General features: G+C 43.2%; 1 protein-coding gene across 2 annotated transcripts; it reads right to left on the bottom strand.

The window, feature by feature from the left end:
- Positions 1-389: 389 nt before the first annotated feature.
- Positions 390-14,412, bottom strand: HNRNPU (heterogeneous nuclear ribonucleoprotein U). Of its 2 annotated transcripts, none has more exons than XM_054457880.2 (14): positions 10,667-14,412; positions 9,657-9,768; positions 9,496-9,569; positions 7,345-7,484; positions 6,286-6,385; positions 5,740-5,852; positions 5,022-5,285; positions 4,604-4,723; positions 3,736-3,864; positions 3,465-3,633; positions 2,909-3,163; positions 2,426-2,610; positions 1,973-2,044; positions 390-1,503 (listed from the first exon to the last, which is right to left on the bottom strand). In XM_054457880.2, the coding sequence occupies exons 1-14, from the start codon at positions 11,355-11,357 to the stop codon at positions 1,450-1,452; spliced, it is 2,478 nt and encodes an 825-aa protein (XP_054313855.1). In that variant the 5' UTR covers positions 11,358-14,412; the 3' UTR covers positions 390-1,449. The 2 variants fall into 2 exon arrangements, with proteins under 2 accessions (XP_054313855.1, XP_054313863.1); XM_054457888.2 differs by having other exon boundaries at positions 10,724-14,412.
- Between the last annotated feature and the right edge of the window lie 10,769 nt (positions 14,413-25,181).

The following is a 25,181-nucleotide window of genomic DNA, read 5'->3' as shown; positions in this document are numbered from 1 at the left end:
AGTGACATCAATGACTGGCTTGCATGATGGCTTCTAAAAGCATCTGTTCCCAGAGTTTCATGTATCATATATATGTATATAAAATAATCAGTTGAGGACAGCATTAGCATTCTGTAAAGATGATAAACTCAGTGTTAACTTCTCCCAGCCAGTACCTTTTCCCCTCATTAAATGTTAAAAGTTGTCTGGGGGGGAGGGGAAGGGAAGAATTCAACTTTACTTCATAATTATGTATCAATTGTCAGTATACATTTAAGTTTTTAAAACCTAAATGTTCTATGCAGAGTAAAGAATAAGCTGTCCAGAAAGCACACACTTAATAAATTTCTCCTCTTGGGAGTTATATAAAGGGATTTTGAACCTTGATGGCGAGAATCCCAAAACAAGAGTAAAATGAATTCTTTTTATTGCAAACAAACGTCTAAATTAATTTCTCCACCCACTTTCTTTAGAAAGAAAAAGAAATCAGCAGGCTAAGGAGATACCCATTCAAGAACTGACATGATTAAAAATTAAGATATAAATGGGTGACTCACAATTTCATTAGCTTACAAAGATGGTGGAGTTAACTACTACAAGCACACTAGTTATACAGTATTTTGTGGGAGAAGGGCATACAGACATGGCTAACTTCATATAGATCCCATTAGACAACTGGATTTACAACAAGTTTTTTTAATAAGAAATGGGCAAAGCCAGCTTTCTTTTCAGAATCAAAATGCAGAACAAATGGAAAAATTATGGTATTTAACCTTCACAAGTTTGAGCCTCCACAAATAATGCAACCAAGTTTTACATTTTTAACAGCCCTTCTACATACACTCCATCTTCTCTATCTTAGTTCCAAGTTTTAGTTTTCAATCCCAATTATACCAATTCCATTGTTATTTTAAGAAAAAACCTTCCCAGTTATTGTCAGAAACTACGATTTAGCTTACCCCCTCCACTACCCAGCAAACTAGAGAGGATGGAGTGTAATATGAGCAGTACAGAGTCTTAATGCAATTCATGAGGACCACTTAGTCCTTACATGAATCTGGTTGCTAACATTTCTATTATATTGTGACAATGACTCCCGACTGTTATTCTCTGTGAGAAATGGGGGGAGTAAATTCTTAATAAAAGACACCAGGTACAAAGCAACATTTTACTTCTGTTGTGATAAAAAAAAAAAAAGTCACATTTTACAGATAAAATGTAGAACCCTGAAATACTGACACATTCTCTTATCGTGCACAATGCTGAGGTTCTCTTACGATTCACTTTTAAACTGCAATTAAAAATGTACAAAAAAGAAAAGAAAAAAAATCAACCCACAAAGCTTCTAAAAAAGGAACCCGCAGGCACTTCCTCTTGTGGAATGTTTAAAAAGTTAGCCTACTAAAGAAAACAGTCGACTTCTTGTGAAGGTTTTGGAGAAATATGTATCAGTTCGTTTTATTTGGGTATTCAATAATATCCTTGGTGATAATGCTGACTCCATGGCTTCTGACCCCAGAATTGCTGTAAGAGAAAATTTTGTTTTTAAAGAAAAAACATCAATAAGCCACTCAAACTGTTTTTAGGAAATGACAATGAATCTAATTCAGAGTAATTTGCTGGAAACAAATTTATACTTGTCATACCTCTGATTTCTACCAAACCAGATTTAGTTTTAATATCCCATAATTATCGATACACATTACAAAATGAAACATCATGACTTTGTTAGTTTACACAATTAAAGCTAGCAGTAAAAGAACTGTATATATTAAATAATATTACTTTATTAAAAAAATTTAACTTATAGCAATCTTCAACCTATTTTGCCTTCAAAAGATAGATTATGGCTACTACTGCAAGACGATTCACACTTTACCCTATTAACACTTATAAACATTTCAATCCCTGGACAAGATCTTTTTCAAGACTGATAAATCTTAGGAACTCAAAATACAATTAATGTACATAAAGCACATAAGAAATTACTTACACCCTGCTGCCACTGGTTGTAGCCCTGAGATTGATTTTTGTAGCCACGATTGTTTCCTCGTCCTCTGAAGTTCTACAAAAAGGAAATACTCTCTAAGAGCTCTGAGCCCAATTGCTTGTTAGGTTTGTGGGGGTGGGAGAGAGGAGCAGAAATGGACAGGTTGCTAGCCCCTAATTTTAGGGGGCAATACACAAATTCTGGATACCCTCTGCTGGTTTCTTAATGTTTTAATTTTTTATTCATTATGAGAAATGCATCTGACTTGTTAATTAGGACACCTGAAAAAACTCAAAAGTAAGTAGACTCATTTCACCATTACTAATTCAATTTTCCTTATGCCAATGCCTATCATCTTCCTTATGGATTACTAAGACACCCCAACATAAAGCTCATACCTTTCCAGACTAAGCTATACAGATATCAATCATGCTTCCAGGGATCTTGAATCATTACCTGGTTGTAGTTCCCTCTGTTGGGCATTCCACCTCTGTTGTAGTTCCCTCTGTTTGAGTAACTACCACGGCCAGGAAAAACAGGGGCACGAGGGTATGGATAACCGATTCCACCACTTCCTCCGCCACCACCACCTCTCTGTGGCATGTTGCCCCTCCTATTATATCCGCCACGATTCCCAGGGGCTAAAAAACAAGAGCTGTTTTAGTTTCATTGTATATTGTACCCTACTTATACAGAAGACTTAGGATTCCTCTAGATTGTTCCTTTTTCTCCAAAAATAATTGTTTAAAGACAAAAGACGTTTAATTCTAACCATTAACATGACCGAGGTGTATTTAATATCAAATCACATGAATACTTTAAACTAGTTACTGTGACAGCATACCATTAATGAGGAAGAAACTTCAGCTACATCCAAACTATAAAATTATCACTTGTTTCGATCCTGAACTAAATACAGAACACTCAAAATTAACTTGCCTCCTCCTCTGAAATTTCCACCACGCATATTGAATCCTCCACGTCCTCTATGGCCACCACCTCTGTTAAACTGGTTCTTGCCACTCTTATTTTTATTGCTTTTCTTTGAGCCAGTGTTCTGTTTCTTTTCTGGTGGAAGAGCCTTTTTGCTTTCTTCCTTATATTGCTCCAAGAGTTTTTGGGCTTCTTCCTTCTGAAGTTCAACATAGGTTATTTCATCAAAGCACTCAGCTACCTCTGGGAGGGTAAAGTTTCCTGCAGGAAACAAAGTCATATTATTAACTTAGAAACCCACCACGAATCCTCACAATCCTAAACCTAACAATTCTTGAGGTTTAGTAACATATTTTCCTAAAAATAAACAAAAACAGACCAAACATATATGCATATTTAACAACTGCAATTTTAATTCCTGAAGCAGTATTGCTGGAAAAAATGTTAACTTTTCAGAGGCGTAAGTCCTAACAGATTTAACATAGTTACACAAGCAGAATATGTAGGGGAAAAAAATTTTTTTTAAAAAGATTTAAACAGTAACAGAATTAAAATTCCATGCCTTTCATTTTGAGGACTGCATGTTCTGGTAGGTCTTTCCCCTCTACTTCTGCTTTCTTCTGTGTTCTTTGCTTATAGTCTTCATCTTTTGGGCAAACTACAACAGCTTTTCGCTGGAAGCCTGCAAACAGGCACATTTTTCTCCTCTGGGCAGCAGCAGACACATTTGTCTTTAAAAAAAGAAATTTATGTTTACAACCCTAAACATTAATTCTACATCAATCTATCTAAATTATCAGTTAATATTTTTCAACTTCAAAGCTACAGCGTACCTGATCCAGAATAAAATTTCGCTTCTTTCGGGCAGCAATCTCAATAAATTTCCCAAGACACTGGGGGGCTCTCTGCAACAGTGTGTTCAGTTTTCCAGTATCTGCCATTTGCTTCTTAAAACCTGCCACCTATATTCAAAAGTTAAAATTTCCCCTTGAACTTGTGAATTTTAATAAGTTATGCTTTTAAAACTTCAACTCATATCTATATATAAAGCAGGCAACGTTTTATAATTTAAGTATTACCTTTGTCCATTACTGCTACAAAAACAGGGTCACTTAAACTATGTAACAAGACCTTACACTTACTCAATTCTTTTTAGCTGCTAGATGTTAAGAGCTCAAAAACACTACGGAAAAAAAACAGAAGCCTAGCCACTGGAAGGCAGTTTACCCTCATAGAGTTGAAAGAACCAACTTAATCTTGCCTTTCCTCCCATCTCTTTAAGATATTAACAAAATGGATAGAGACAAAGGCAAAAGGGTTTACCTAGAATACCTCCCGGTCTATAATTTTTTTTTTCTTTTTTCCCTGAGACGGAGTGTTGCTCTGTTGCCCAGACTGTAGTACAATGGCACGATCTCAACTCACTGCAACCTCTGCCTCCCAGGTTCAAGTAATTGTCCCTGCCTCAGCCTCCCGAGCAGCTGGGATTACAGGCACCCACTACCACGCCCAGCTAATTTTTTTATTTTTAGTAGGAACGGGGCTTTGCCATGTTGGCCAGGTGGGTCTCAAACTCCTGACCTCAGGTGATCCATCCACCTCAGCCTCCCAAAATGCTGAGATTACAGGCGTGAACCACCATGCCCAGCCTCTCCTAGTCTATTTTAAACACTGAGATCAGGCCCTAAACATTTTACTTACCATCATCTTATCCATAATAGTATTTGTGCCAAGAATGTTATATTTCCCTGGATTTTCTGCTGCATGCTTAGTAACCCAGGTAGTTTTTCCAGCTCCTGGCAAGCCAATCATCATCACAACCTAGTGAAAACAAAAGAAATGTGATTTCACTGTCAGTAGACACCACCTAATAACTCTTTAAATATTGTTTTTTAAGGCCAATTTAAATATCTAAGTTTTCATAGCCCTTATACTAAGAAACAAAAATTTGTGTTTATGGAAAGATTAACAGTCAACATAAGGGGGAAACAATTACTTAAGAGCAATATGCACAGCAGAAAGTAAATGAAACAGACTAATCATCTAGTTCTTCTAAATGTCATTTTGTGCCAGGCAAGCAATATTCAAATGCCACAGTCTAAAAAAAAAAATCACTTACTTCACAATCTTTCTTCTCTTCAGGCCCCTTTGGTCCTCTAACTCGATCCTCTAAGGGGACATTCTGGATAAAAGTATACTCTTCAGGTATTGGAAAATATGGCTTTTCCTTCTGACCAAAATTAAATTCAACTGCACAGTTGTGGCAGAGAACATGCGGGAAGAGTGGCCGTCCAGCAAGAACTTCCTTACTGATTTTGAAGGCAATGCCAAGATCTTGACCATTCTTAGCATAGGAGAGTTCTACTTCATCACTTTCAAAGTTCTGTTAAACAAAAAAAAATTCAACAGTTAAAATCTGCTTCCTTAAACTTTCTAAAAAACTAAGAATTAAAATTAGGAGCAAAGCTTATCCTGTGGAAGCTACAGGTTAAAGAACTATTAGGTGGCCTTTAAGGGCTACACAGTTAAGAAATCTGATGTTTGTAAACCATGAAGCACGTTATCTCCAGAACCAAAACCATACTGACCTAGAAGCTAGACTAAATTTTCTAGGTCAATTTCATGTTCATCGTTTTCAGTCAAAATGAATTAGTGAGTTCCTCAAAAATGTCCTGTATTTTCCCAATTCAACTGCTGAATGAAGTCTTTACACTAATCCAGGGACTGGTGTATTTTGTCGCTCATATTGAAAACTGACCTCAATAAAGCTTCTTTAAAGTTCCTAGATATAGCTACTAACTTTGCCATTTATACATAGAAAGTTAGCTTTAACTTACAGCAAAACATGTAATCACATCATTTTCATCAAACTTTTCTCCATAATCTTCAGTCTCACAGTTGCATGTTTTTATTCCTTTTAGAGAATACCCGTAAGAAAATTCTTCTTCACCTAAGAAAACAATTAACCTTCATGAAGTAGATTTTTAAAATAGTCCAAAGACTCATCTATTTTACTACTTAAGACGTAGGCTACAAGAGAAATAAGCATATAACCTAATCACCTGTCACTGACACTATTACTTTTCTATCTCTGTACCAGAATTGATGGAAGTTAGGAGGGATATATATGCAGAGACCAAATTAGTTGACAATTTGCATATCATGGGTAAGATTTTCTTTCGACCATCGGTCATAAACTTCTAATAAAAGAACAAAAACTAAAATGTAGCCTGTGCCTACTATGTGCTAATATTACTTGTCTGAAGTATTAACAGAATAGATAAAAACAGACAAAAGGCTTAGAATGCCCTCTAGTTAAAAAACACTGAAATCAGACCCTCCTGAACATTCATGAGCCCACATCAGTCAAAAAGAAGCTTTACCAAGTAACATTCCACTTGTAGTTAGTGACCAGCCAATACGAACTTCATGTATGTCAATATCTTTTGTATATAAATGCCTTACTGGGATCTTCTCTGTAACCTGAAAGTCAAATCATTAAATAATTAAAATAATACACCAAGGAGGTAACCCCTTAACTCTGGCTTATTTCATTGCGCCATGGGCTAATCTTCCTCTAGCTATAAATACAAAGAAGGCACACTCTAGCCCACCCCCAATATTTCTAAGAACTTTAAACTGATTTGCTTACAACTTGAAATTTAAAGAGTTTAATACTTATTTGATCCATATTTAAAAGAATACTTAATATTTTTAAAGTTCATGTTGTCAGTCTTTAACTTAAAGCCAATTAAAGGATACAAGTAATGTTTTTCTCACCAACAAAAGCAGTAATCTAACCAAATTTTATTTTTAACTCTTTGGTGGCCCTTTCAAATGCGTGATAAAAATGAAGTACCCTAAATAAAAAATCGCCTAGCTCTGCATGGCAAGTTCTAACATAACAACCGTGATTAACTGTCACAACAACAAAATGAAGACTCCAAGCTCCTCTTTTAATTTACAGGAAGCTTCAAAAATAAGTACCTTTGATAACTTAGCAGTATGAAGCACCTTTAATTTCAGCATTCTGGGAGGCTCAGGCGGGCAGATCACTTGAGCTTAGGAGTTCAAGACCAGCCTGGGCAACATGATGAGACCCTGTCACTCTTTTAAAAAGAAAAAAAAGGCTGGGCATGGTGGCTCATGCCTGTAATCCCAGCACTTTGGGAGGCTGAGACAGTTGATAACCTGAGGTCAGGAGTTGGAGACCAGCCTGGCCTACATGGTGAAACCCCATCTCTTAAAAATACAAAAAGTAGCCAGGTGTGGTGGTGTCTGCCTTTAGTCCCAGCTACTTGAGAGACTGAGGCAAGGAGAATCACTTGAACCCAGGACACGGAGGTTGCAGTGAGCCTAGGTTGCACCACGGCAATCCAGCCTAGGGAACAGAGTGAGACTGTCTCCAAAAACAAACAAACAAATCATAAAATTACATTTACCTTCATCTCAAAACACACTTTGCCTTTTGACACACCATAGGATGCTCTTCCTCCAGCCCAAAGAAAAGCAAAACTCTCCATTGTAAGGGAAGAAGCACTGAGACGATCTCTTGATATTTTAAAATGCAGATCACAATTATCTGTAATTATATCAAATACTGTGTTACTTCTGACATCCAATGTAAACATATCTGCTATGTAGACAAAACTTGGTTACTTAATTTTTGCATGTACTTCTTAATGCTGCACAACTTTTCTCCACATCATGCTGTTGTTCCAATTTTCAGTTTAAAGCCCCACTCCCACCAAGTCACTCCTGTTAAATTGTGTACTGAAAACTAAACTGCCTGTGAAACTAATACCAAGGTTTAACATGTATATTTTAAGTATTTAAAATAATCAAGACAATGTGACATTAATACATACCTGCTCTGCTCTTTACCTTGATTTAGAGGCAAGCAGTAGAGGATAGCAGGAAATCAAAGTGAAGCATGCCAGAACCAGGTAGATTTACCAGTGCCACATTAAAACTGAAGGCAGGCCACGACCAAATTATTTTAAAATAGGAGTACGAACTGCTGTTGATCCTGCACCAGGGCTCTAGCTCCTAAATTCTTTTTCTAAAACTTGTGAAGACGACAGCCTACATCTAATGAAGTACAAACCTGGCCGTCTAATGCTGTTAATAGTGCAGCATTTTAGGTCCTCTTTACCCAGGACTGCCTGTTCAACAATTAGGGATTAATTGCTTCCCGGATTATCCAAATCCAAAGTGTCTTTAACCCAGCTACCTATGGGTCACTGGCTCATTAACATGCACTTTCTCAGACTTCTCACTTGAACAGCTAAAGTCAAACTGGAATTCATTTTCTTTTCACTGATCAAAGAAAAATAAATCTACAGTTTGGAATTTTTCTTAAATTAGAATTACTCTAATAAACAAAATTTAATTCAACAGATTGTTTGAATTCAGCATTGTACTTATATTGACATATTTCTAACTGATTTGCTAAAAAATCTAACAATTACATTACCTGCGTGAGTCACCACTTCACTACCTTGCCAATTCCTAGCAACTTATTTATACAACCCAGAATTTCACTAAAACTTTCAAATCAACTAACTCCTTTTTCACCTGCAGTTTTTTCTTTTAAAAAGGCTCAGATGACTATCTGAACCTTCTGTAAAGGATATTCCAGTCAGAAAGAGTTTTACATTGACACTCTTACAAATCTGAATAAAGCCAATTTGTACAAGAAAACATGAGAAGCTAAGCTCCAATGCCTTCCATCTAACACAGCAGGCTGACACCACAGCTGATACTTTTGAAACAGTTATTTTTATCCTTTGGTCTATTTATCACACCCAGAGTTGTGCATTCTCATCACTAAACCAACTACGTTTTTTTGTAACAAACAAAAAAAAAATACAAGTCTGACAGTCAAAGCCCACTTAGAGGTTTGCAATACTTTCTCACTCAATTGCAACCCAACTGGGTAAAGTAGCAGTATGTACAGTGCTGCACTGCCATTGATACCATTCGCTGCTGAAGAAAGCTAGTGGCCCAGTGATAGCCCACTGCTGCTGCCTCAGGTCTTTGGAAGAAATCAACTTATGTTTAAAGCAGCAGCTACTGAACTGGAATTGAGAACAAAAGAGCAGTTATTGAAAAAGTAATATTACAATCTTTTAGAATAGGGAATAATATACTTGTGTGCTAATGGGAGAAGTCATTAGTAAATATTTAACTAGCCCAAATAGCTCACTTAATATAATTCCACAAAAAAATGAATTACTTTATTGTAGAAGCCTGTAAGGCTAAATTATAGGTAGTGTTACAAATTTCCGTTAGCTAGTCAAAAACTGGCATTAATTTTACATTTCTTAAGAATGAGAACTTTCAAGTCATAAAAATATGAAACTCCTAGAGCTTGTAAAATAATCCATTTAATACAACTGATGCCGTGCTAAATATTAAACTACTAGGTTCTGAATGTAAACCATTATCTTCCTGCTTTAAAAAAAACTAACCCAAGTTTTGCTGCGCTTAAGCACTGTTTTCTAACATTCGGGAACCAAAAAAAAAAAAAAAAAAAAAACCACCACCACCATCACCGCATTTCATAATTGGGGAGAAACAGCTTCACTTACAAGTATCAAGACAAACCACTGTGTCATCGAAGTGTTCATCTTCTTCTTCAACAGGTGGCTGAGGAGATTTGGCTCTGAAAGACAGAATCGTCTCCTGATACAGCTTTCCGATCAACGAACGAATAAGGGATGAGGAGTAAAACTAGGTGAGCATCCTATACCTGCTATACTTGTTCTCTTCAATGTACTCAAAATATCCACGGCCATGATCTTCTCGTGGTCTTTTAACACCCCTCTTTTTATCTCCGCCTTTCTGTTCTGTTTTGCCGTCCCCTAAAACACACAAGACCCCCATAAAAGGCCAAGCCTCTAAACAACAACAAAAAAACGCTTTTCCGTTCCGAGAACCAAAGCAGCTCGACTTTATCCTGCTTTTTAACTGAGGTTTTAACCGAGGACTCAAATGTGAATTCAAAGAACAATCAACTACGAATTGGATTGGCGCTAGTGACGCAGTCTCAAGACGTTACTAATTTTGCCAGTCTCCTCGATGATTCGAGAAAGCCGAAGGAAAACTGCGCGGCCCAGGCCCGAAGCCCACGTGTATCCCGAAGAGAGCGCAGGGAGGGGGAGGGGCCGAGCCCGGCGCGGCGGCGCTCCCCTCCCCCGCGGGCCCGCGCTCCCCGCGGCCGCATTGTACTGATCTTCCGCCCCCCGCCCCGCCCGGCTCCGCCCGCCGGAAGTGACGTCACGCCGAGCCCCTGCGCTCCTTGCACAATACAGCGGCGAGGAGCCGCCAAAGCGCGCCTGCCCCGGGACCTGGGGCCTCTCCCCTCCCCCCGAGACATGTGCCCGCACAGCGCGCACGCAGCGCGACGGCGCCACCGCGGGCCGACCGGGCTCCCTCCTGCCGCCCGCCCGCGGCTCCTCCCCCTACAGCGGCAGCTGCAGCTCCCCCCGGCTCTCGAGCCACATAATGGAGGCGCTGCCACCGCCGACACACACACACACACACACACACACAAACGCGCGCGCGCGCGCACACACGCCCCGAGCCCGAGGCCTCTCGGCTAATCTGGGATTCCCCGCGCCCCCTCCCCCACCCGCCACCCTCACCGCGGCGCCCTCCCGCCCGGGGCTCCCTCCCCCTGCGGGGCTCCGGCAGGCCTGGGGCACGGTCCCCACCCCGCGCGGGCCTCCCGCCGCGCGCAACGTACAACGCAGCACTCACCCGCCGCCGGAGCCCCGGGGCGACCGCCGCCTCCGCCGCCTTCCGCCTTCTTCTTACCTCCCGCCTGCTGCTGGCCCTGCCTCGCCCCGGGCGGCGCCACCGTCACCGCGAACAGCGAGGTGGGGCCGCTGCTCTTCCCCGCGGCCTCCTTGGCGGCCCCGCGCTGCTGTTGGGGCTGTTGCTGCTGCGTCGCCGGCGGTTGAGGCTGCTGCTCCCCGTGCCCGTTCTCGTCGCCCGCGCCTTCCTCTTCGTCCCCGAGCTCATCTTCCCCTTCCTGGAAACCCTGATCGTCGCCGTTCTCGTCTTCCGAGGCGGCCTCCTCCTCCTCCATCGGGCCCGAGTCGGCCGCCCCCGCGGCCCCGTTCTCCTCTCCTAGCTCCATCTGGTCGCCGTCCAGGGCGGAGATTCCTTCCTCCTCCTCTTCCTCTTCCTCCTCCTCTTCATCGCCGCCGGCCGCGGCCTCCTGCTCGAGGCCTGCTCCCGAGCGCCCAGCGGAATCCCCGCCCAGGTCTAGGCTGCCGTTCCCGGGCTCCATAGCGGGGCGGCCCCCGGCCTCCTCGTCGTCCAGCGCGGCCTGGAGTCGCTCCATGAGCTCGGCCTTGAGACCCTTGTCAGAAAGGCGTCGCTTCTTGAGCTCCTCTTTCAGCTCCGACACCTTCAGCTTTTTTACATTAACAGGCGAGGAACTCATGGTGAGGGCCCCGATTCACCGCTAGGCGCTGCCTCAAACTCGGCTCCGCTCACTCGGCCACTGGTGGCGGCTGCTGCGGCTGCTCCTCGGCCCGGGCGGCGGCTGCGGCTGCGGCTGGAGATGGGTTCGTGCTGCAGAGCGGATCCGCCTGGTGTCGAACGGCGCCAATTCCTTTCACCGAGTTCGCGAGGGAGACACGGAGACTCGCCTGGCGCGAGCGAGCACGCAACGTCCTCTCGCAGGGGCGGCGCCGCGCACGTAATATAGGCGCCCCGCCCCCTGCGCTGACGGGAGCGCTGCGCAGGAGGAAAGCCGGAGCGCGCCCGCGCTCGGCCCCGCCCATTACCGTACCTACCTCCCCGCCCCCACGCCGAACCCGGGCCGAGAGCGCGGCGCAGGCCGCGCAGTGCGCTTCCAATTGGGACTGAGCAAATGGAGGAAAAGGAAACCGCCTTTCAGTTAAACCGACTCACTGCACGATCTATTGGCCTTTCTGGGTCTTTGGTGGCTATACTCGTTTGGCTTTTCTCCTTCCCAGCTTGGAGGCTGCTTTATCCAAATGCTTTCTTCAGTCCTCAACTTGGCGTTTCAACCCGAATGCGCCTTTTCTTCCATCTTAGATCTGCCTTCTTATGTGTTTCTCCAGCTCTTCGTTTAAAACTCCTTCAAATCGTATTTCAGTTTTGACTGGTATAGCATACATTGGCAACTGTTATACGCAGGGGCTCTTTTCCTCATAATACTGTATTTGGTTTAATTTGTGTAAGTCCTGCCTTGCGAATTGGATTTTAAGTTCGAGAAGGGCAAGGGCAGAACCGTTCTTTTGTCTGTTCCACACCCCGGGTGCGGGGCCTGGGAAGTAGAGGCTTTGCTTACTACTCCATCCTGCAAACCTTAGTTTACCAGCCTTTGCAGGGCAGCTATTCTCATGCTCTTAATAACCCTGAATAAACCTCAGAATTGCATTTCCAAGTTTTCTGTACCTACCACAAAGACGGACCTCCAGTAAGACTTGTTCTGTCCACTTTAGGACCTGGTCATCGGCTACGAAGTCCCAGTAGGTAACCGTGAGGGTGAGACCCAGCTAGGTCTTTGATTATAGGCCCACTTGATTCTCTTCCTATTCCTGTAGAAATACTCTTGACCAAATTATTCTGAAACTTAAAGTTTATGAAAAATCAAGGGCTGTGATTTTGTAAAAAGAAAAATGGACTATCGCTCTTGAAAAGAAATCCGTTATTTTCTATGTTAGAAGTTTACTTTTTCCCTTTAAATAAAAGATGTGATGTTCTCGAAGTTTCAGATAGGGAAGTCAGAATTTAGATTCGTGACAGAAGTTAACATCTTAAACCCCAGATAATCTGCAGTGTCCAGCCAGTGTTCCATCTGATTAAGGAGATGGTTTATACCCACTGTTTGGTGCTCTAGGTGGCACAATAATATTGCCCCATTATTAATTTGAAATTTGGAAGTATACACATTGAAATTTCTCCCATAGGCTAATATGATTTAACTGATTGATAGATTTTATTTTTCAAGTTTATTTTCAATAGCTTTTATGAAGCATTCTCCCATACCTTGCAGTCATGTATACGTGAAATATTAACGTTTGTGAAATGATTTGACTTGAAATTAATGGACCCCAGTTCAAGTTAAGTGGTGAGGATAGCCCCCAAAATAGAAACTTCCAAACAGTGCCAGAAACTCATTTTAGCCTTCGGTTATAATTTTGAAGGTTGTAAATAAGCCACAAACTGGAATTTGAAATTTTGTTTTTGTTCAGAAATGGGAAGAGAGCTACAGGGGGCTTACATGTTCACAAACTAGATAATTAATCCCTTAATGAATCAGAGTTAAATACAATTTTGATGGTTCCTTAAATTTATGTGTCCTAGATATTATTTACACCTTTAAATATTAGTTATATGAAAACAAATTTCATTTACTGGAAAACACTAAACTATGAAAACAAAGTTTGTTTATCTACATATAGTAGATCTGTAACAGTCACTCTTGGAACATTAAGTCAGTTGCAATAATAAACATGAAATACAACTTTTGATGCTCACAAGAAAGTTCTATGGCTTTATCTCCAAAAGTTTTGGAGAACTTTAGAGCTGGATGAGGCCTGGAGATCGATCTGCAGTCCTGTTCATTTTACTGCCCAGGAAGCTGGGACCCTCACCCCCACACCAATGGGCTTTCTGTTACATTGTGCTGCCTTAGACAACATTTGAAAGAAAAATAGTTCCTGCTCAAAGAACCATCATCATACTATCCTTTTCACAAACAGGGGAAATATGCCATTCCATAGTCTTATGTTACCACTTCAAAGTACAAATGGTGACATCTTATTGATCATTTTTGCTTCTTATATTTTTAATGCTATCATGATAGTCCCGCTCTACAGAGACCCGTTAAAGTGCAGGTCACTTCCTGTAAATCTCGGAAGGACCTATAAGACAGTTTAAAATCCCCCTTTGTGAAATCCTAGAGGCTACCAAGAATACCGCGTGCAGGAGGAGACAATTTTCAATAACAAAAAATGATTCAAGAATGACCTATGAATAATTGATCTGTGAGAGGTAACTACAAAGTTTTGGTGCTCTGCATATCTAGCTTACATTTTTGAGGTTTAAGCAAAGGAAATGCTATACTTTGTCACACAATTTATTCAGCAAATATTTTTTCAATACCTTCTCAAAAACATTTTATAGTCATAAAGATGAGGAAGTTTCAGAGATCTGCAGTTAACAAAGTATCCTGCACTTAAAAATTTAATGGCCAGGCCCAGCGGCTCATGTCTGTAATCCCAGCACTTCGAGAGGCCGAGATGGGAAGATGGCTTGAGGCCAGGAGTTCGAAACCAGCCTGAGCAACACAGTGAGACTCCATCTCCACAAAAAATTAAAATTAGGTGGCTGTGGTGGTACACCTGTAGTCCGAGCTACTCAAGGGGCTGAGGTAGCAGGATCACTTGACCCCAGGCGGTCAAGGCTGCAGTGAGCCGTGATTGTACCACTGCCCTCTAACCTGGAAAACAGAGGGAGACCCTGTCTCAAAAAAAAAAAAAAAGAAAGAAAAAGAAAAAACCCGTTAAGATCTTATGTTAAATGTTATTCTCCTCCGCCCAAAAACAAACAAACAAAAAACAAGGTCGGGAGTGGTGGCTCACACCTGTAATCCCAGCACTTTGGGAGGCTGAGGTGGGCGGATCACCTGAGGTCAGGAGTTCGGGACCAGCCTGGCCAACATGTTGAAACCCCATCTCTACTAAAAACACAAAAAATAGCCAGGCGTGGTGGTGGCCGCCTGTAATCCCAGCTACTCAGGAGCTTGAGGCATGAGAATCACTTGAACCTGGGAGGCAGAGGTTGCAGTGAGCTGAGATTGAGCCACTGAACTCCAGCCTGGGGGACAAAGCAAAACTTCGTCTCAAAAAAAAAAAAACAAAAACAAGGCCGGGCGTGGTGGCTCACGCCTGTAATCCCAGCACTTTGGGAGGCCGAGGTGGGCGGATCACGAGGTCAGGAGATCAAGACCATCTTGGTTAACACGGTGAAACCCCGTCTCTACTAAAAATACAAAAAATTAGCCGGACGTGGCAGCGTGCGCCTGTAATACCAGCTACTCGGGAGGCTGAGGCAGGAGATTGGCGTGAACCCGGGAGGCGGAGCTTGCAGTGAGCCCAGATCGCGCCACTGCACTCCAGCCTGGGCGACAGAGTGAGACTCCGTCTCAAAAAAAAAAAAAAAAAAAAAAAAGAAAGAAAAAGAAAAAGAGCCGGGCGCAGCCGGGCGCAGTGTGGCTCAAGCCTGTAATCCCAGCACCTTGGGAGGCCAAGGCGGGCGGATCACCTGAGGTCGGGAGTTTGAGACCAGCTTGACCAATATGGTCTCTACTAAAAATACAAAATTAGCCGGGTTCGGTGGCAGGCGCCTGTAATCCCAGCTACTAGAGGGGCTCAGGCAGGAGAATCGCTTGAACCTTGGAGGCAGAGGTTGCGGCGACCCGAGATTGCGCCATTGCACTCCAGCCTGGACAAGAGCAAAACCCCATCTCAAAAAAAAAAAAAAAAAGGACAAAGGTACACAAGGAAACTGTTGGAGGTAATGGATATGTTCATTTTCCTGAATGTGGTGATGGTAACATGCGTGTGTATGTCTGTCCAAACTCACCAAATATGTATATATTTATTAGTTATATGCAGGGTTTTCTTTTTTTTTTTTTTTTTGAGACAAAGTTTCACTTTGTTGCCCAGGCTGGAGTGCAGTGGAACCGTCTCAGCTCACTACAACGCCCGCCTCCTGCGTTCAAGCAATTCTTGTGCCTCAGCCTCCCTCGTAGATGGGATCACAGGCGCTCACCACCACCCCCGGCTGATATTTTTTTTTTGTATTTTTGTAGAGACAGGGTTTCACCATGTTGCCCAGGCTGGTCGTGAACTACTGAGCTCAGGCAATCCACCCATCTCGGCCTCCCAAAGTGCTAGGATTACAGGCGTGAGCCACCGTGCCCGGCCTATATGCGGTTATTGTATACCAATTATACCTCCATAAAGCTGGGGAGGTTGGGGGAGGAAGACAAAAGAATTCAGGTAACATTGGAGCAAATACCTGGAAGAGGTGGAGCACAGAGACTCCTGCCTGCGGGGAATGATGGGAAGTGGCTAAGAGAGGAGAGAGGGGAGAGAGGAAAACACATCACCAGCAGCCTCGTGGGTGGTTTTGTAAAGGACTTTGGCTTTTGCTTTCTGCTGTGGAATGAATGTTTGTGTCCCCACAAAAGTCCTGTGTTGAAACCTAAGCCCCCATGATATTAGGAGGTGAGGCCTTTGGAGGCAACGAGGTCATGAGCGTGGAGCCCTCATCAATGGGATTAGAAAATCTATACAGAGCTGAAGAGACCAGCGTTCGCGTCTTCTGCCCTGTGAGGACACAGCAAGAATGTGCCCTGGGTGAGGCGGCGGGCCCTCACCGGTCACTGAGGCGCTGAGCTTCTTAGCTTCCAGAACTGCGACCAATAAGTGTCTGTTGTTTATAAGCTACTCGGTTTATGATGTTTGTTGGAACAGCCCAAATGGACTAAAACACCTCCAGGAGGAGGGAAGACATAGAACGTTGTTAGCAGAGTGACATGAGGGGACAAGAATGCTAAATTAAAAGGACTCGAGAGGCTGTTCTATTTAACTTTGTTTTTGTTTGTTTTGAGCTGGAGTGCAGTGGCGCAATTTCGGTTCACTGCAACCTCTGCCTTCCGGGTTCAAGCAATTCTCCTGCCTCAGCCTCTCTAGTAGGTGGGGTTACAGGCGTTGGCCACCACGCCCAGCTAATTATTTGTATTTTTAGTAGAGACGGGGTTTCACCGTGTTGGTCAGACTGGTATCGAACTCCTGACCTCAAGTGATCCACCCGCCTTGGCCTCTCAAAGTGCTGAGATTACAGGTGTGCGCCACCTCCAGCTAATTTTTGCATTTTTAGTAGAGACAGGGTTTTGCCATGTTGGCCAGGCTAGTCTTGAACTCCTGACCTCAAGTGATCCACCCACCTTGGCCTCCCAAAGTGCTGAGATTACAAGCGTGAGCCACCATGCCCAGCCTTAACCCCTCTTTTTGTTTTTGTGTTTTCTGTATAGCACGATCAAGCCCAGTTTAAATTAATCAAAGACACATAAAATATACTGAGATACATTTTCCAATGTATTTTACAAAAGATGTAAGAGTCAGAAACACCTCCAAAGTATTCTGTACTAAAAGTAGACATTTTCACATAGACAAACAGGAAAGCCCAGCTGCAAGGGAGGAGGTACCAAGTTCTGGTTAGAAGTGCAAACTTTCAACTCAGAAAGTTGAAGCTGTACCACATTGTCACTGCGTGATTTTGCACAAGCTATTTTTCTCTCCATGCCTGAGTTTACTCATGTATAAAAATAATACTTGCCACCTGAAGTTGTTGGGGAAATTCAACAAATAACTGAATACAGTGCTTGGCACACAGTAAAAGCTCAAAAAATAGTAGTCTTCATTAGACACACTGAACAATTTTAGGCAGTTAAAAATCTGTGATTGGCTGGGCGCGGTGACTCACGCCTGTAATCCCAGCACTTGGGGAGGCCAAGGCGAGTGGATCACCTGAGGTCAGGAGATCTAGAACAGCCTAGCCAACATGGTGAAACCCCGCCTCTACTAAAAATACAAAAATTAGCCAGCGCCTGTGGTCCCAGCTACTCGGGAGGCTGAGACAGGGGAATTGCTTGAACCCGAGAGGTGGAGGTTGCAGTGAGCCGAGATTGCACCACTGCACTCCAGCCTGGGCAACAGAGCGAGACTCCATCTAAATAAATTAATTAGTTAAAAAAAAAATCTACGATTGAGTGATTAATACTAAATCTTATCAAGGAAATTATAACTACATGTATTTTGTAAGTTATCAATGAATTGTTTGTGGTAAGATGTCAATCTGGGAATAAGTGAAGCAAAGTCTAAACATAAGTGTGTAGGTTGGGTGCAGTGACCCACACCTGTGATCTCACTATTCTGAGAGGCTGGAGGTGGGAGGATCTCTTGGGGCCAGGAGGTCAAGACCGGCCTGGGCAACACAGCAAGACCCTGTCTCTTAAAAAAAAAAAATTATTTTTTAATTAGCCAGACATTGTGGTGAGTGCCTGTAGTCCTAGCTACTCGGGAGGCCAAGGTGCGAGGATGACTTGAGCCTAGGAGTTGAAGGTTACAGTGAGCAGGCTGGGTGTGGTGGCTCACGCCTGTAATCCCAGAACTTTGGGAGGTCAAGGTGGGTGGATCACCTGAGGTCAGGAGTTTGAGACCAGCCTGGCCAACATGGTGAAACCCCCTGTCTACTAAAAATACAAAATAATTAGCTGGGTTCGGTAGCGGGCACCTGTAATTCCAGCTACTAGGGGGACTCAGGCAGGAGAATCGCTTGAACCCTGGAGGCGGAGGTTGCAGTGAGCCGAGATCTCGCCACTGTACTCCAGCCTGGGCCACAGAGTGACATTCTGTCTTAAAAAAAAAAGGTTACAGTGAGCAATGATCATGCCACTGCACTCTGGCCTGGGCAGCAGAGCAAGACCCCGTCTCCAAAAATACATTTAAAAAATCAAACACAAGTATCAGACTTGACTTCTAGGCCCAGCGCTGTTATGATAACCAACTGTGTGACCTTGGGCGAATTTCATGACTTCTCTGGATATTAGTTTTCTTGTCTATAAATGAAGCAGATCAGGCCGGGCATGGTGGCTCATACCCGTAATCCCAGCACTTCGGGAGGCTTAGGTGGGAGAATGGCTTGAGCTCAGGAGTTCGAGGTCAGCTTGGGCAATATAGCAAGACCTTGCCTCTACTGAAAGAAAAAAAATTAGCCAGGTGTGGTGGCACATGCCTGTAGTCTTAGCTACCCGGGAGCAGGGAGGTGGGAAGATCGCTTGAGCCCGGGAGATTGAGGCTGCAGTGAGCTGTTATTACACCAGCACTCCAGCCCTGGCAACAGAGCAAGACCCTGTATCAGGAAAAAAAAAAAAAGCGGAGTAAACTAGATTTGTAGAGGCCCCCTCAAGGGGAATCTTCCATGAGTTTCGTTTTTGCTGACTTGAAGAAGACTATAAATGGGCGAGCTTCGTTAAACTTTGAAATAATAGTTTATTCATGTTTAGCTTTTACTTGTTAAAACTTTGCTCTAGAGTCTCACAGTATTTTACAATTAATTAGCAGACATGAAATTTTTTTTTTTTTCTTTGAGACAGAGTCTTGCTCTGTCGCCCAGGCTGGAGTGCAGTGGCGTGATCTCAGCTCACTGGAAGCTCCGCATCCTGGGTTCACGCCATTCTCCTGCCTCAGCCTCCTGAGTAGCTGGGACTACAGGCGCCCGCCACCACACCCGGCTAACTTTTTGTATTTTTTTTAGTAGAGACAGGGTTTCACCATGTTAGCTAGGATGGTCTCGAGCTCCTGACCTCGTGATCCGCCTGCCTCAGCCTCCCAAAGTGCTGGGATTACGAGTGTGAGCCACCGTGCCCGGCCAGCAGACATGAAATTTGAACTACTGTGCCATAGTTCAGTACTATAGGCTTTGAATTTTAAATGGTACAAAATATTCCTATTTACATGAGATTTGTGTACCACAATAGGCTAAAAGTTTTAGGTTTTTTTAGAGACAGCGACTTGCAATTTTGTCCAGGCTGGACTTGAATTCCTGGGCTCAAGTGATCCTCCCACTTCAGCCTCCCAAGTAGCTGAGACTTACAGGTGCACACTGCACCCGGCTTAATAGGTTAAAGGTTTTAAAGTAAATGGCATTTATTTGAGTCATCTTATCTTTGATGTTATGAATCTCTGTCTTCGTGTAAATTATGTAGCTTCTTTAAAATCAGATGTGCCAATTAGAAAAGAAAGTGGTAACAAAACTAGAATCATGTGGTTAATCGTAAGATGTCAGGGCTTTCCTGATAATTAAAATATTTACCAGGTGAAGACTGCTGACATTCACCAAAACTCAACTTCCACAAAGGAAATAACCATTCTATCTTCGGATTCTCAAATTCACAGGCATCCAGTACATTCACCATTATACATTCATACATGACAAACTGTTGACCTACTTGTGACAGACGCTTCCATGGAAAAACTAAACACTGTGACACTGCTCCCTTTGCACCTACTGTACCATGTTCAAACTGTTTATGTTACTGTCTCCCCCATTAGGTGATAAACTCCTGGCTCCCAGCACCGACTCACAACTACTCAGTTTATTTATTTATTTTATTTTTATTTTATTTTATTTTGAGACGGAGTTTCACTCTGTCACCCAGGCTGGAGTACAGTGGCGCTATCTTGGCCCACTGCAACTTCCACCTCCTGGGTTCAAGTGATTCTCCTGCCTCAGCCTCCCAAGTAGCTGGGATTACAGATGTACACCACCATACCCGGCTAATTTTTGTATTTTTAGTAGAGATGGGGTTTCACCATGGTGGCCAGGCTGGTCTCGAACTCCTGACCTCAGGTGATCCGCCTGCGTTGGCCTCTCAAAGTGCTGGGATTACAGGCATGAGCCACCGCGCCCAGCCACTACTCAGTTTATATTTCTTTCTTTTCTTTTCTTTTCTTTTTTTTTTTTTTTTTGAGACAGGGTCTTGCTCTTGCTCTGTCATCCAGACTGGAGTGCAATGGTGTGATCAGGGCTAACTGCAGCCTCAACCTCCCAGGCTCAGGTGATCCTCCCACCTCAGCCTCCCAAGTAGCTGGGTCCATAGGCATGCACGCCACCACACCCTGATAATATTTTTTATTACTTTTGTAGATATGGGTTTTCGCCATGTTGCTCAGGCTGATCTCGAACTCCTGGGCTGAAGTGATCCTCCCACTTTGGCCTCCCAAAGTGTTGGGATCACAGGGATGAGCCACCACACCCGGCCAATTTATATTTCTTAAGCCCAAATGAACCACTTTTCTTTTTTCTGACTTTGATCCTATCTGACGTAATGCTTAGCCCAATGTGAACAAGCAGGAAAGTTCCATAAAGCAGCAGTCATTGAGGAAAAAGTGCTACCTATTCATAAGAAACTTCGGTTCAGATTACCATGAGGAAGAATTTAAATTCCTGAATGAACCAGCACCTTTGCAACTTGATAAACTGGGCTTTGCTGAACTAAAAAGCTTCACAAGCACATAAGGGACTTTTTCCTCAAAACAATTTTATTGTGTTAAGAATAGTGCATGTAGGCTGGGTGCAGTGGCTCACGCCTGTAATCCCAACACTTTTGAGAGGCCGAGGTGGGCGGATCACTTGAGGTCAGGAGTTAGACACCAGCCTGGCCAACATGGCAAAACCACATCTCTACTAAAAATACAAAAATTAGCAGGGGGTAGTGGCGGGTGCCTGTAATCCCAGCTACCTGGGAGGCTGAGGCAGGAGAATCGCTTGAACCCAGGAGGTGGAGGTTACAGTGAGCCAGGATTGTGCCACTACACTCCAGCCTGGGCGACAGAGCAAGATTCCATCTCAAAAAAAAAAAAGTCTTCCAACTCCAGATATAAGCACCATCAAAAAGTGTTATCTGTGATCTAGCAGATGACTGTTATCTGGACAAGCACATAGAAATGTCAGAGATTCTAGACTGGCGCTGACCAATACAGTAGTCACATGTAGCTATTTGAATTTAAATTAATTAAGATGAAATAAAATGCAAAGTTCAATTCCTCATTTAGACTAGCAACATTTCAAGGGCCTCCATGGCCATTGGTCTCATATTGGATAATGAATATTTTCATCATCAAAGAAAGTTCTTTGGGATAGCACTGTTATAGACTGTTTCAAAGTTCTGATTTACACCAAGGATGGAACTATATAGTCTATATGTGACTCAGTAGCCAGACTAAATGGAAAGTTGGCCCCAGGAATGAGAGAATGGGAGTAAAAGTGTGTGAGATTGTATGTGTGTGTGTATATACATATATATAAAACACAAAATAAATATATAATATATATGGAACTTATATATATGGAACAGCATAAATGTCTATAAATATCATATATTCATAGATACATACATAGTCAACTCCCAATTCACCCATTTAGCTATATAACAAATATTTATTGAACATCTGCTATGTACCAAGTATTATACTACGTGCAAGGAAAGCAGATGTGAATGACCATTCCCGGGCCTTAGCTAGATACTGTGGAACACTAGCGTGGCTGCAAGGGGAGCTAGCCGTCCTGACCACCTGCTGAGTTATTGTCTGCAGGACTCCCATGGTGTAGGTTTGTACCCACGCCTCCCCCCACACAAACATTCACATGTGCAAAAACAAAACAAGACAAAACTTCGCACACACACTCAAGAAGCCAGTTGTATGACATTTGCAAGTAAACAGTAATTAGCTAAGATTATCTTATATCATATTCATTATTCTATACACGGAGCTGCCTATCATTTGCAGACTTCTGCCAGCTGATAATTAAGCAAGTCTTCCATCAAAAGCTGTCAGGTTAAGGGGAAAAAAAATCAAACTAAAAGTGTCTCCTGCATCGTCCTAATTGCCAAGACACTGTGCATACTCATAACTTTTCTGCCTTTTTCCTGCTTTCACTTTGCTCCATCTAAGCACACATTAAATAGGCTATTTTTTAAGTCCGGTGTGTTTTTTCCTGATCCGTTTATTTGTGCTATTAACTGCCAGTTATTAAGTGCCTGTGCCACTGTACCAGGCATTTATACAAAATACCTCTAATCCTCATAGCAATTATGTGAGGTAGGAATTATTATTCTCAATTTATAGATATGGAAACGGAATCAGAGGGGTTAAGAAACTTGGTCAGGATTGATAAATGGTAAACTGAGATATCAAATCAGGGCTGCCTGACTTTCGTGCCCAAGCTCTTTCTCCTGCACCAAAAAGTTGGAATCATTAGAATTTCCCAGCCGGGTGTGGTGGCTCACGCCGGTAATCCCAGCACTTTGGGAGGCCGAGGCGGGCGGATCATGAGGTCAGGAGATCGAGACCATCCTGGCTAACATAGTGAAACCCCATCTCTACTAAAAATACAAAAAATTAGCCGGGCATGGTGGCGGGTGCCTGTAGTCCCAGCTACTCGGGAGGCTGAGGCAGGAGAATGGTGTGAACCCGGGAGGCAGAACTTGCAGTGAGCTGAGATCGCACCACTGCACTCCAGCCTGGGTGACAAAGCGAGACTCCATCTCAAAAAAAAAAAAAAAAAAAAGAAATCATTAGAATTTCAAAGTTATAAATGGCATACTCTGTTCCAGCCAAATTTTATACTATAGAGTCCTGGAGAAAGAGACAGGCAAACCAATGATTAAATTACAAGAGTCATACATGATAGAGGTACGTATTCAGTACAGGAGATGGAGCAAGGGGCTTATTGGGGGCAAAGGGACTTAAGTTGAGTCTTCAAAGAGTGAGCAGGGCTGAGAGAGAGGGAAGGGCATTCCAGGCAGGAGGAACCACCTTTACAAATGCATAGAGGTGAGGCTCATCCCTGTGGCTATAATTCAGTATGAATGGACATGCTTGCAGGAGCAGGGCTAGGAAATTATTATAGTGGATAAAGAGGTCAATTAAGAAGAACCCAGCCAAGCTAAGAAGTTGGAGCTTCATCCACTAATAAAGAGGCGGGTAGTGAGGGGATTAAAGGATGTTAAGCTGAGAAGTAGCACGATCAGGTCTGAATTTTAGGAAGACCATGTAGGCATCAGTGTTGAAAACGCACATGTTCACATATGTCGTAAGCAGGAAACATAAATAAATAGCAACAGGTGTAATAACTGCCATCTAATAACACATGACAAAGTCATGCATTGGCTCCAGGTCAGTGGTGCCAGAGGGAGTGATGGAGATTGTGAGCTGGAGTGAGGGTCTCTACGGAAAGGGAGCAGTCGCCTAGGACCATCTGGAAATGGGACCCAGCATTGTCAGTTTTTGGTTTAAGGGAACTGGGAAAATCTTTATTTTTATATGATATCTACTGAATTTTAGAGATGACCAACCTTATGTAGGCCAAAAACAAAAAACCACATTTGGTCATATGTTTGTAAGCCTTGGGTTAAAGAATCTTGAAGGGGGCATGGGCCGGAAGACCAGTTAGGAGGTTATTTAAACAGGTGAGGGCTGGGCACGGTGGCTTATGCCTGTAATCCCAGCATTTTTGGAAGGTCAAAGCAGGCGGATCACCTGAGGTCGGGAGTTCGAGACCAGCCTGGCCAACGTGGTGAAACCCCATCTCTACTAAAAATACAAAAATTAGCCAGGCGTGGTGGTGCACACCTGTAATCCCAGCTACTTGGGAGGCTGAGACAGGAGAATCTCTTGAACCCAGGAGGCAGAGGTTGTAGTGAGCTGAGATCACGCCACTGCACTCCAGCCTGGGTGACACAGTGAGACTCTGTCTCAAAAAAAACAAAAATACAAAACAAGTGAGAAGTACTAAAGGCCACTCTGACTCAGGTCAAATGGATCAATTAATCTTGAGAAGGATAAAGAGGGCTGTGAAGAAAGATTACTTAAGATTGCTAGGGTTTTCTTAAATTCCAGTGGTGTTTTGGACCCTCGCATGACCACCTAATCTTGGCAACTATAACCATTTGGGTTAATTCTCTAAACAGTGCTGCCATTAGAAAGGAAAGGGAGGCCGGGCACGGTGGCTCATGCCTGTAATCTCGGCACTTTGGGAGGCTGAGGCGGGCGGATTATCTGAGGTCGGGAGTTTACGACCAGCCTGACCAACATGGAGAAACCCCATCTCTACTAAAAATACAAAATTAGCTGGGTGTGGTGGCACATGCCTGTAATCCCAGCTACTCAGGAGGCTGAGGCAGGAGAACTGCTCGAACCCGGGAGGCGGAGGTTCCAGTGAGCCGAGATCACACCATTGCACTCCAGCCTGGGCAACAAGGGTGAAACTCCGTCTCAAAAAAAAAAAAAAAAAGAAAGGAAAGGGAATGTTTTGTGGTTGTGGGCACTGTGCTTACTAAGAGGAAAAAGGATGTACAATGTGTAGATTTTTCAGCTTTTTGGACAAATGTATATGAAGGTATTGAACCATGAAGCAGTTCCTTTCATCCCCCTCAACCAAAAAGTGGCCGATTCAGATGAAAAGGCACATGAATTAAGTCACAGAACCAAAGCAAACCTTAGCAACATGTGAGGCTTAGGAAATTGTTTCTTCTCCCCTGCATCTTTATACCATTGAAATAAGATTGAACGGAACGCCAAGGAGTGTTCTGAAACAGAGTGTAGTCACAAAGGGAAACGTTAGTCCCAGAGATGATGTGTGGAAGGAAGGTACAGTC

This window comes from Pongo pygmaeus, chromosome 1 (assembly GCF_028885625.2).
Source record: "Pongo pygmaeus isolate AG05252 chromosome 1, NHGRI_mPonPyg2-v2.0_pri, whole genome shotgun sequence".
In the NCBI taxonomy this organism is placed as follows: domain Eukaryota; kingdom Metazoa; phylum Chordata; class Mammalia; order Primates; family Hominidae; genus Pongo; species Pongo pygmaeus.
Note: the sequence above shows the minus strand (reverse complement) of the source record. Positions and strands in the feature narration are given on the sequence as shown.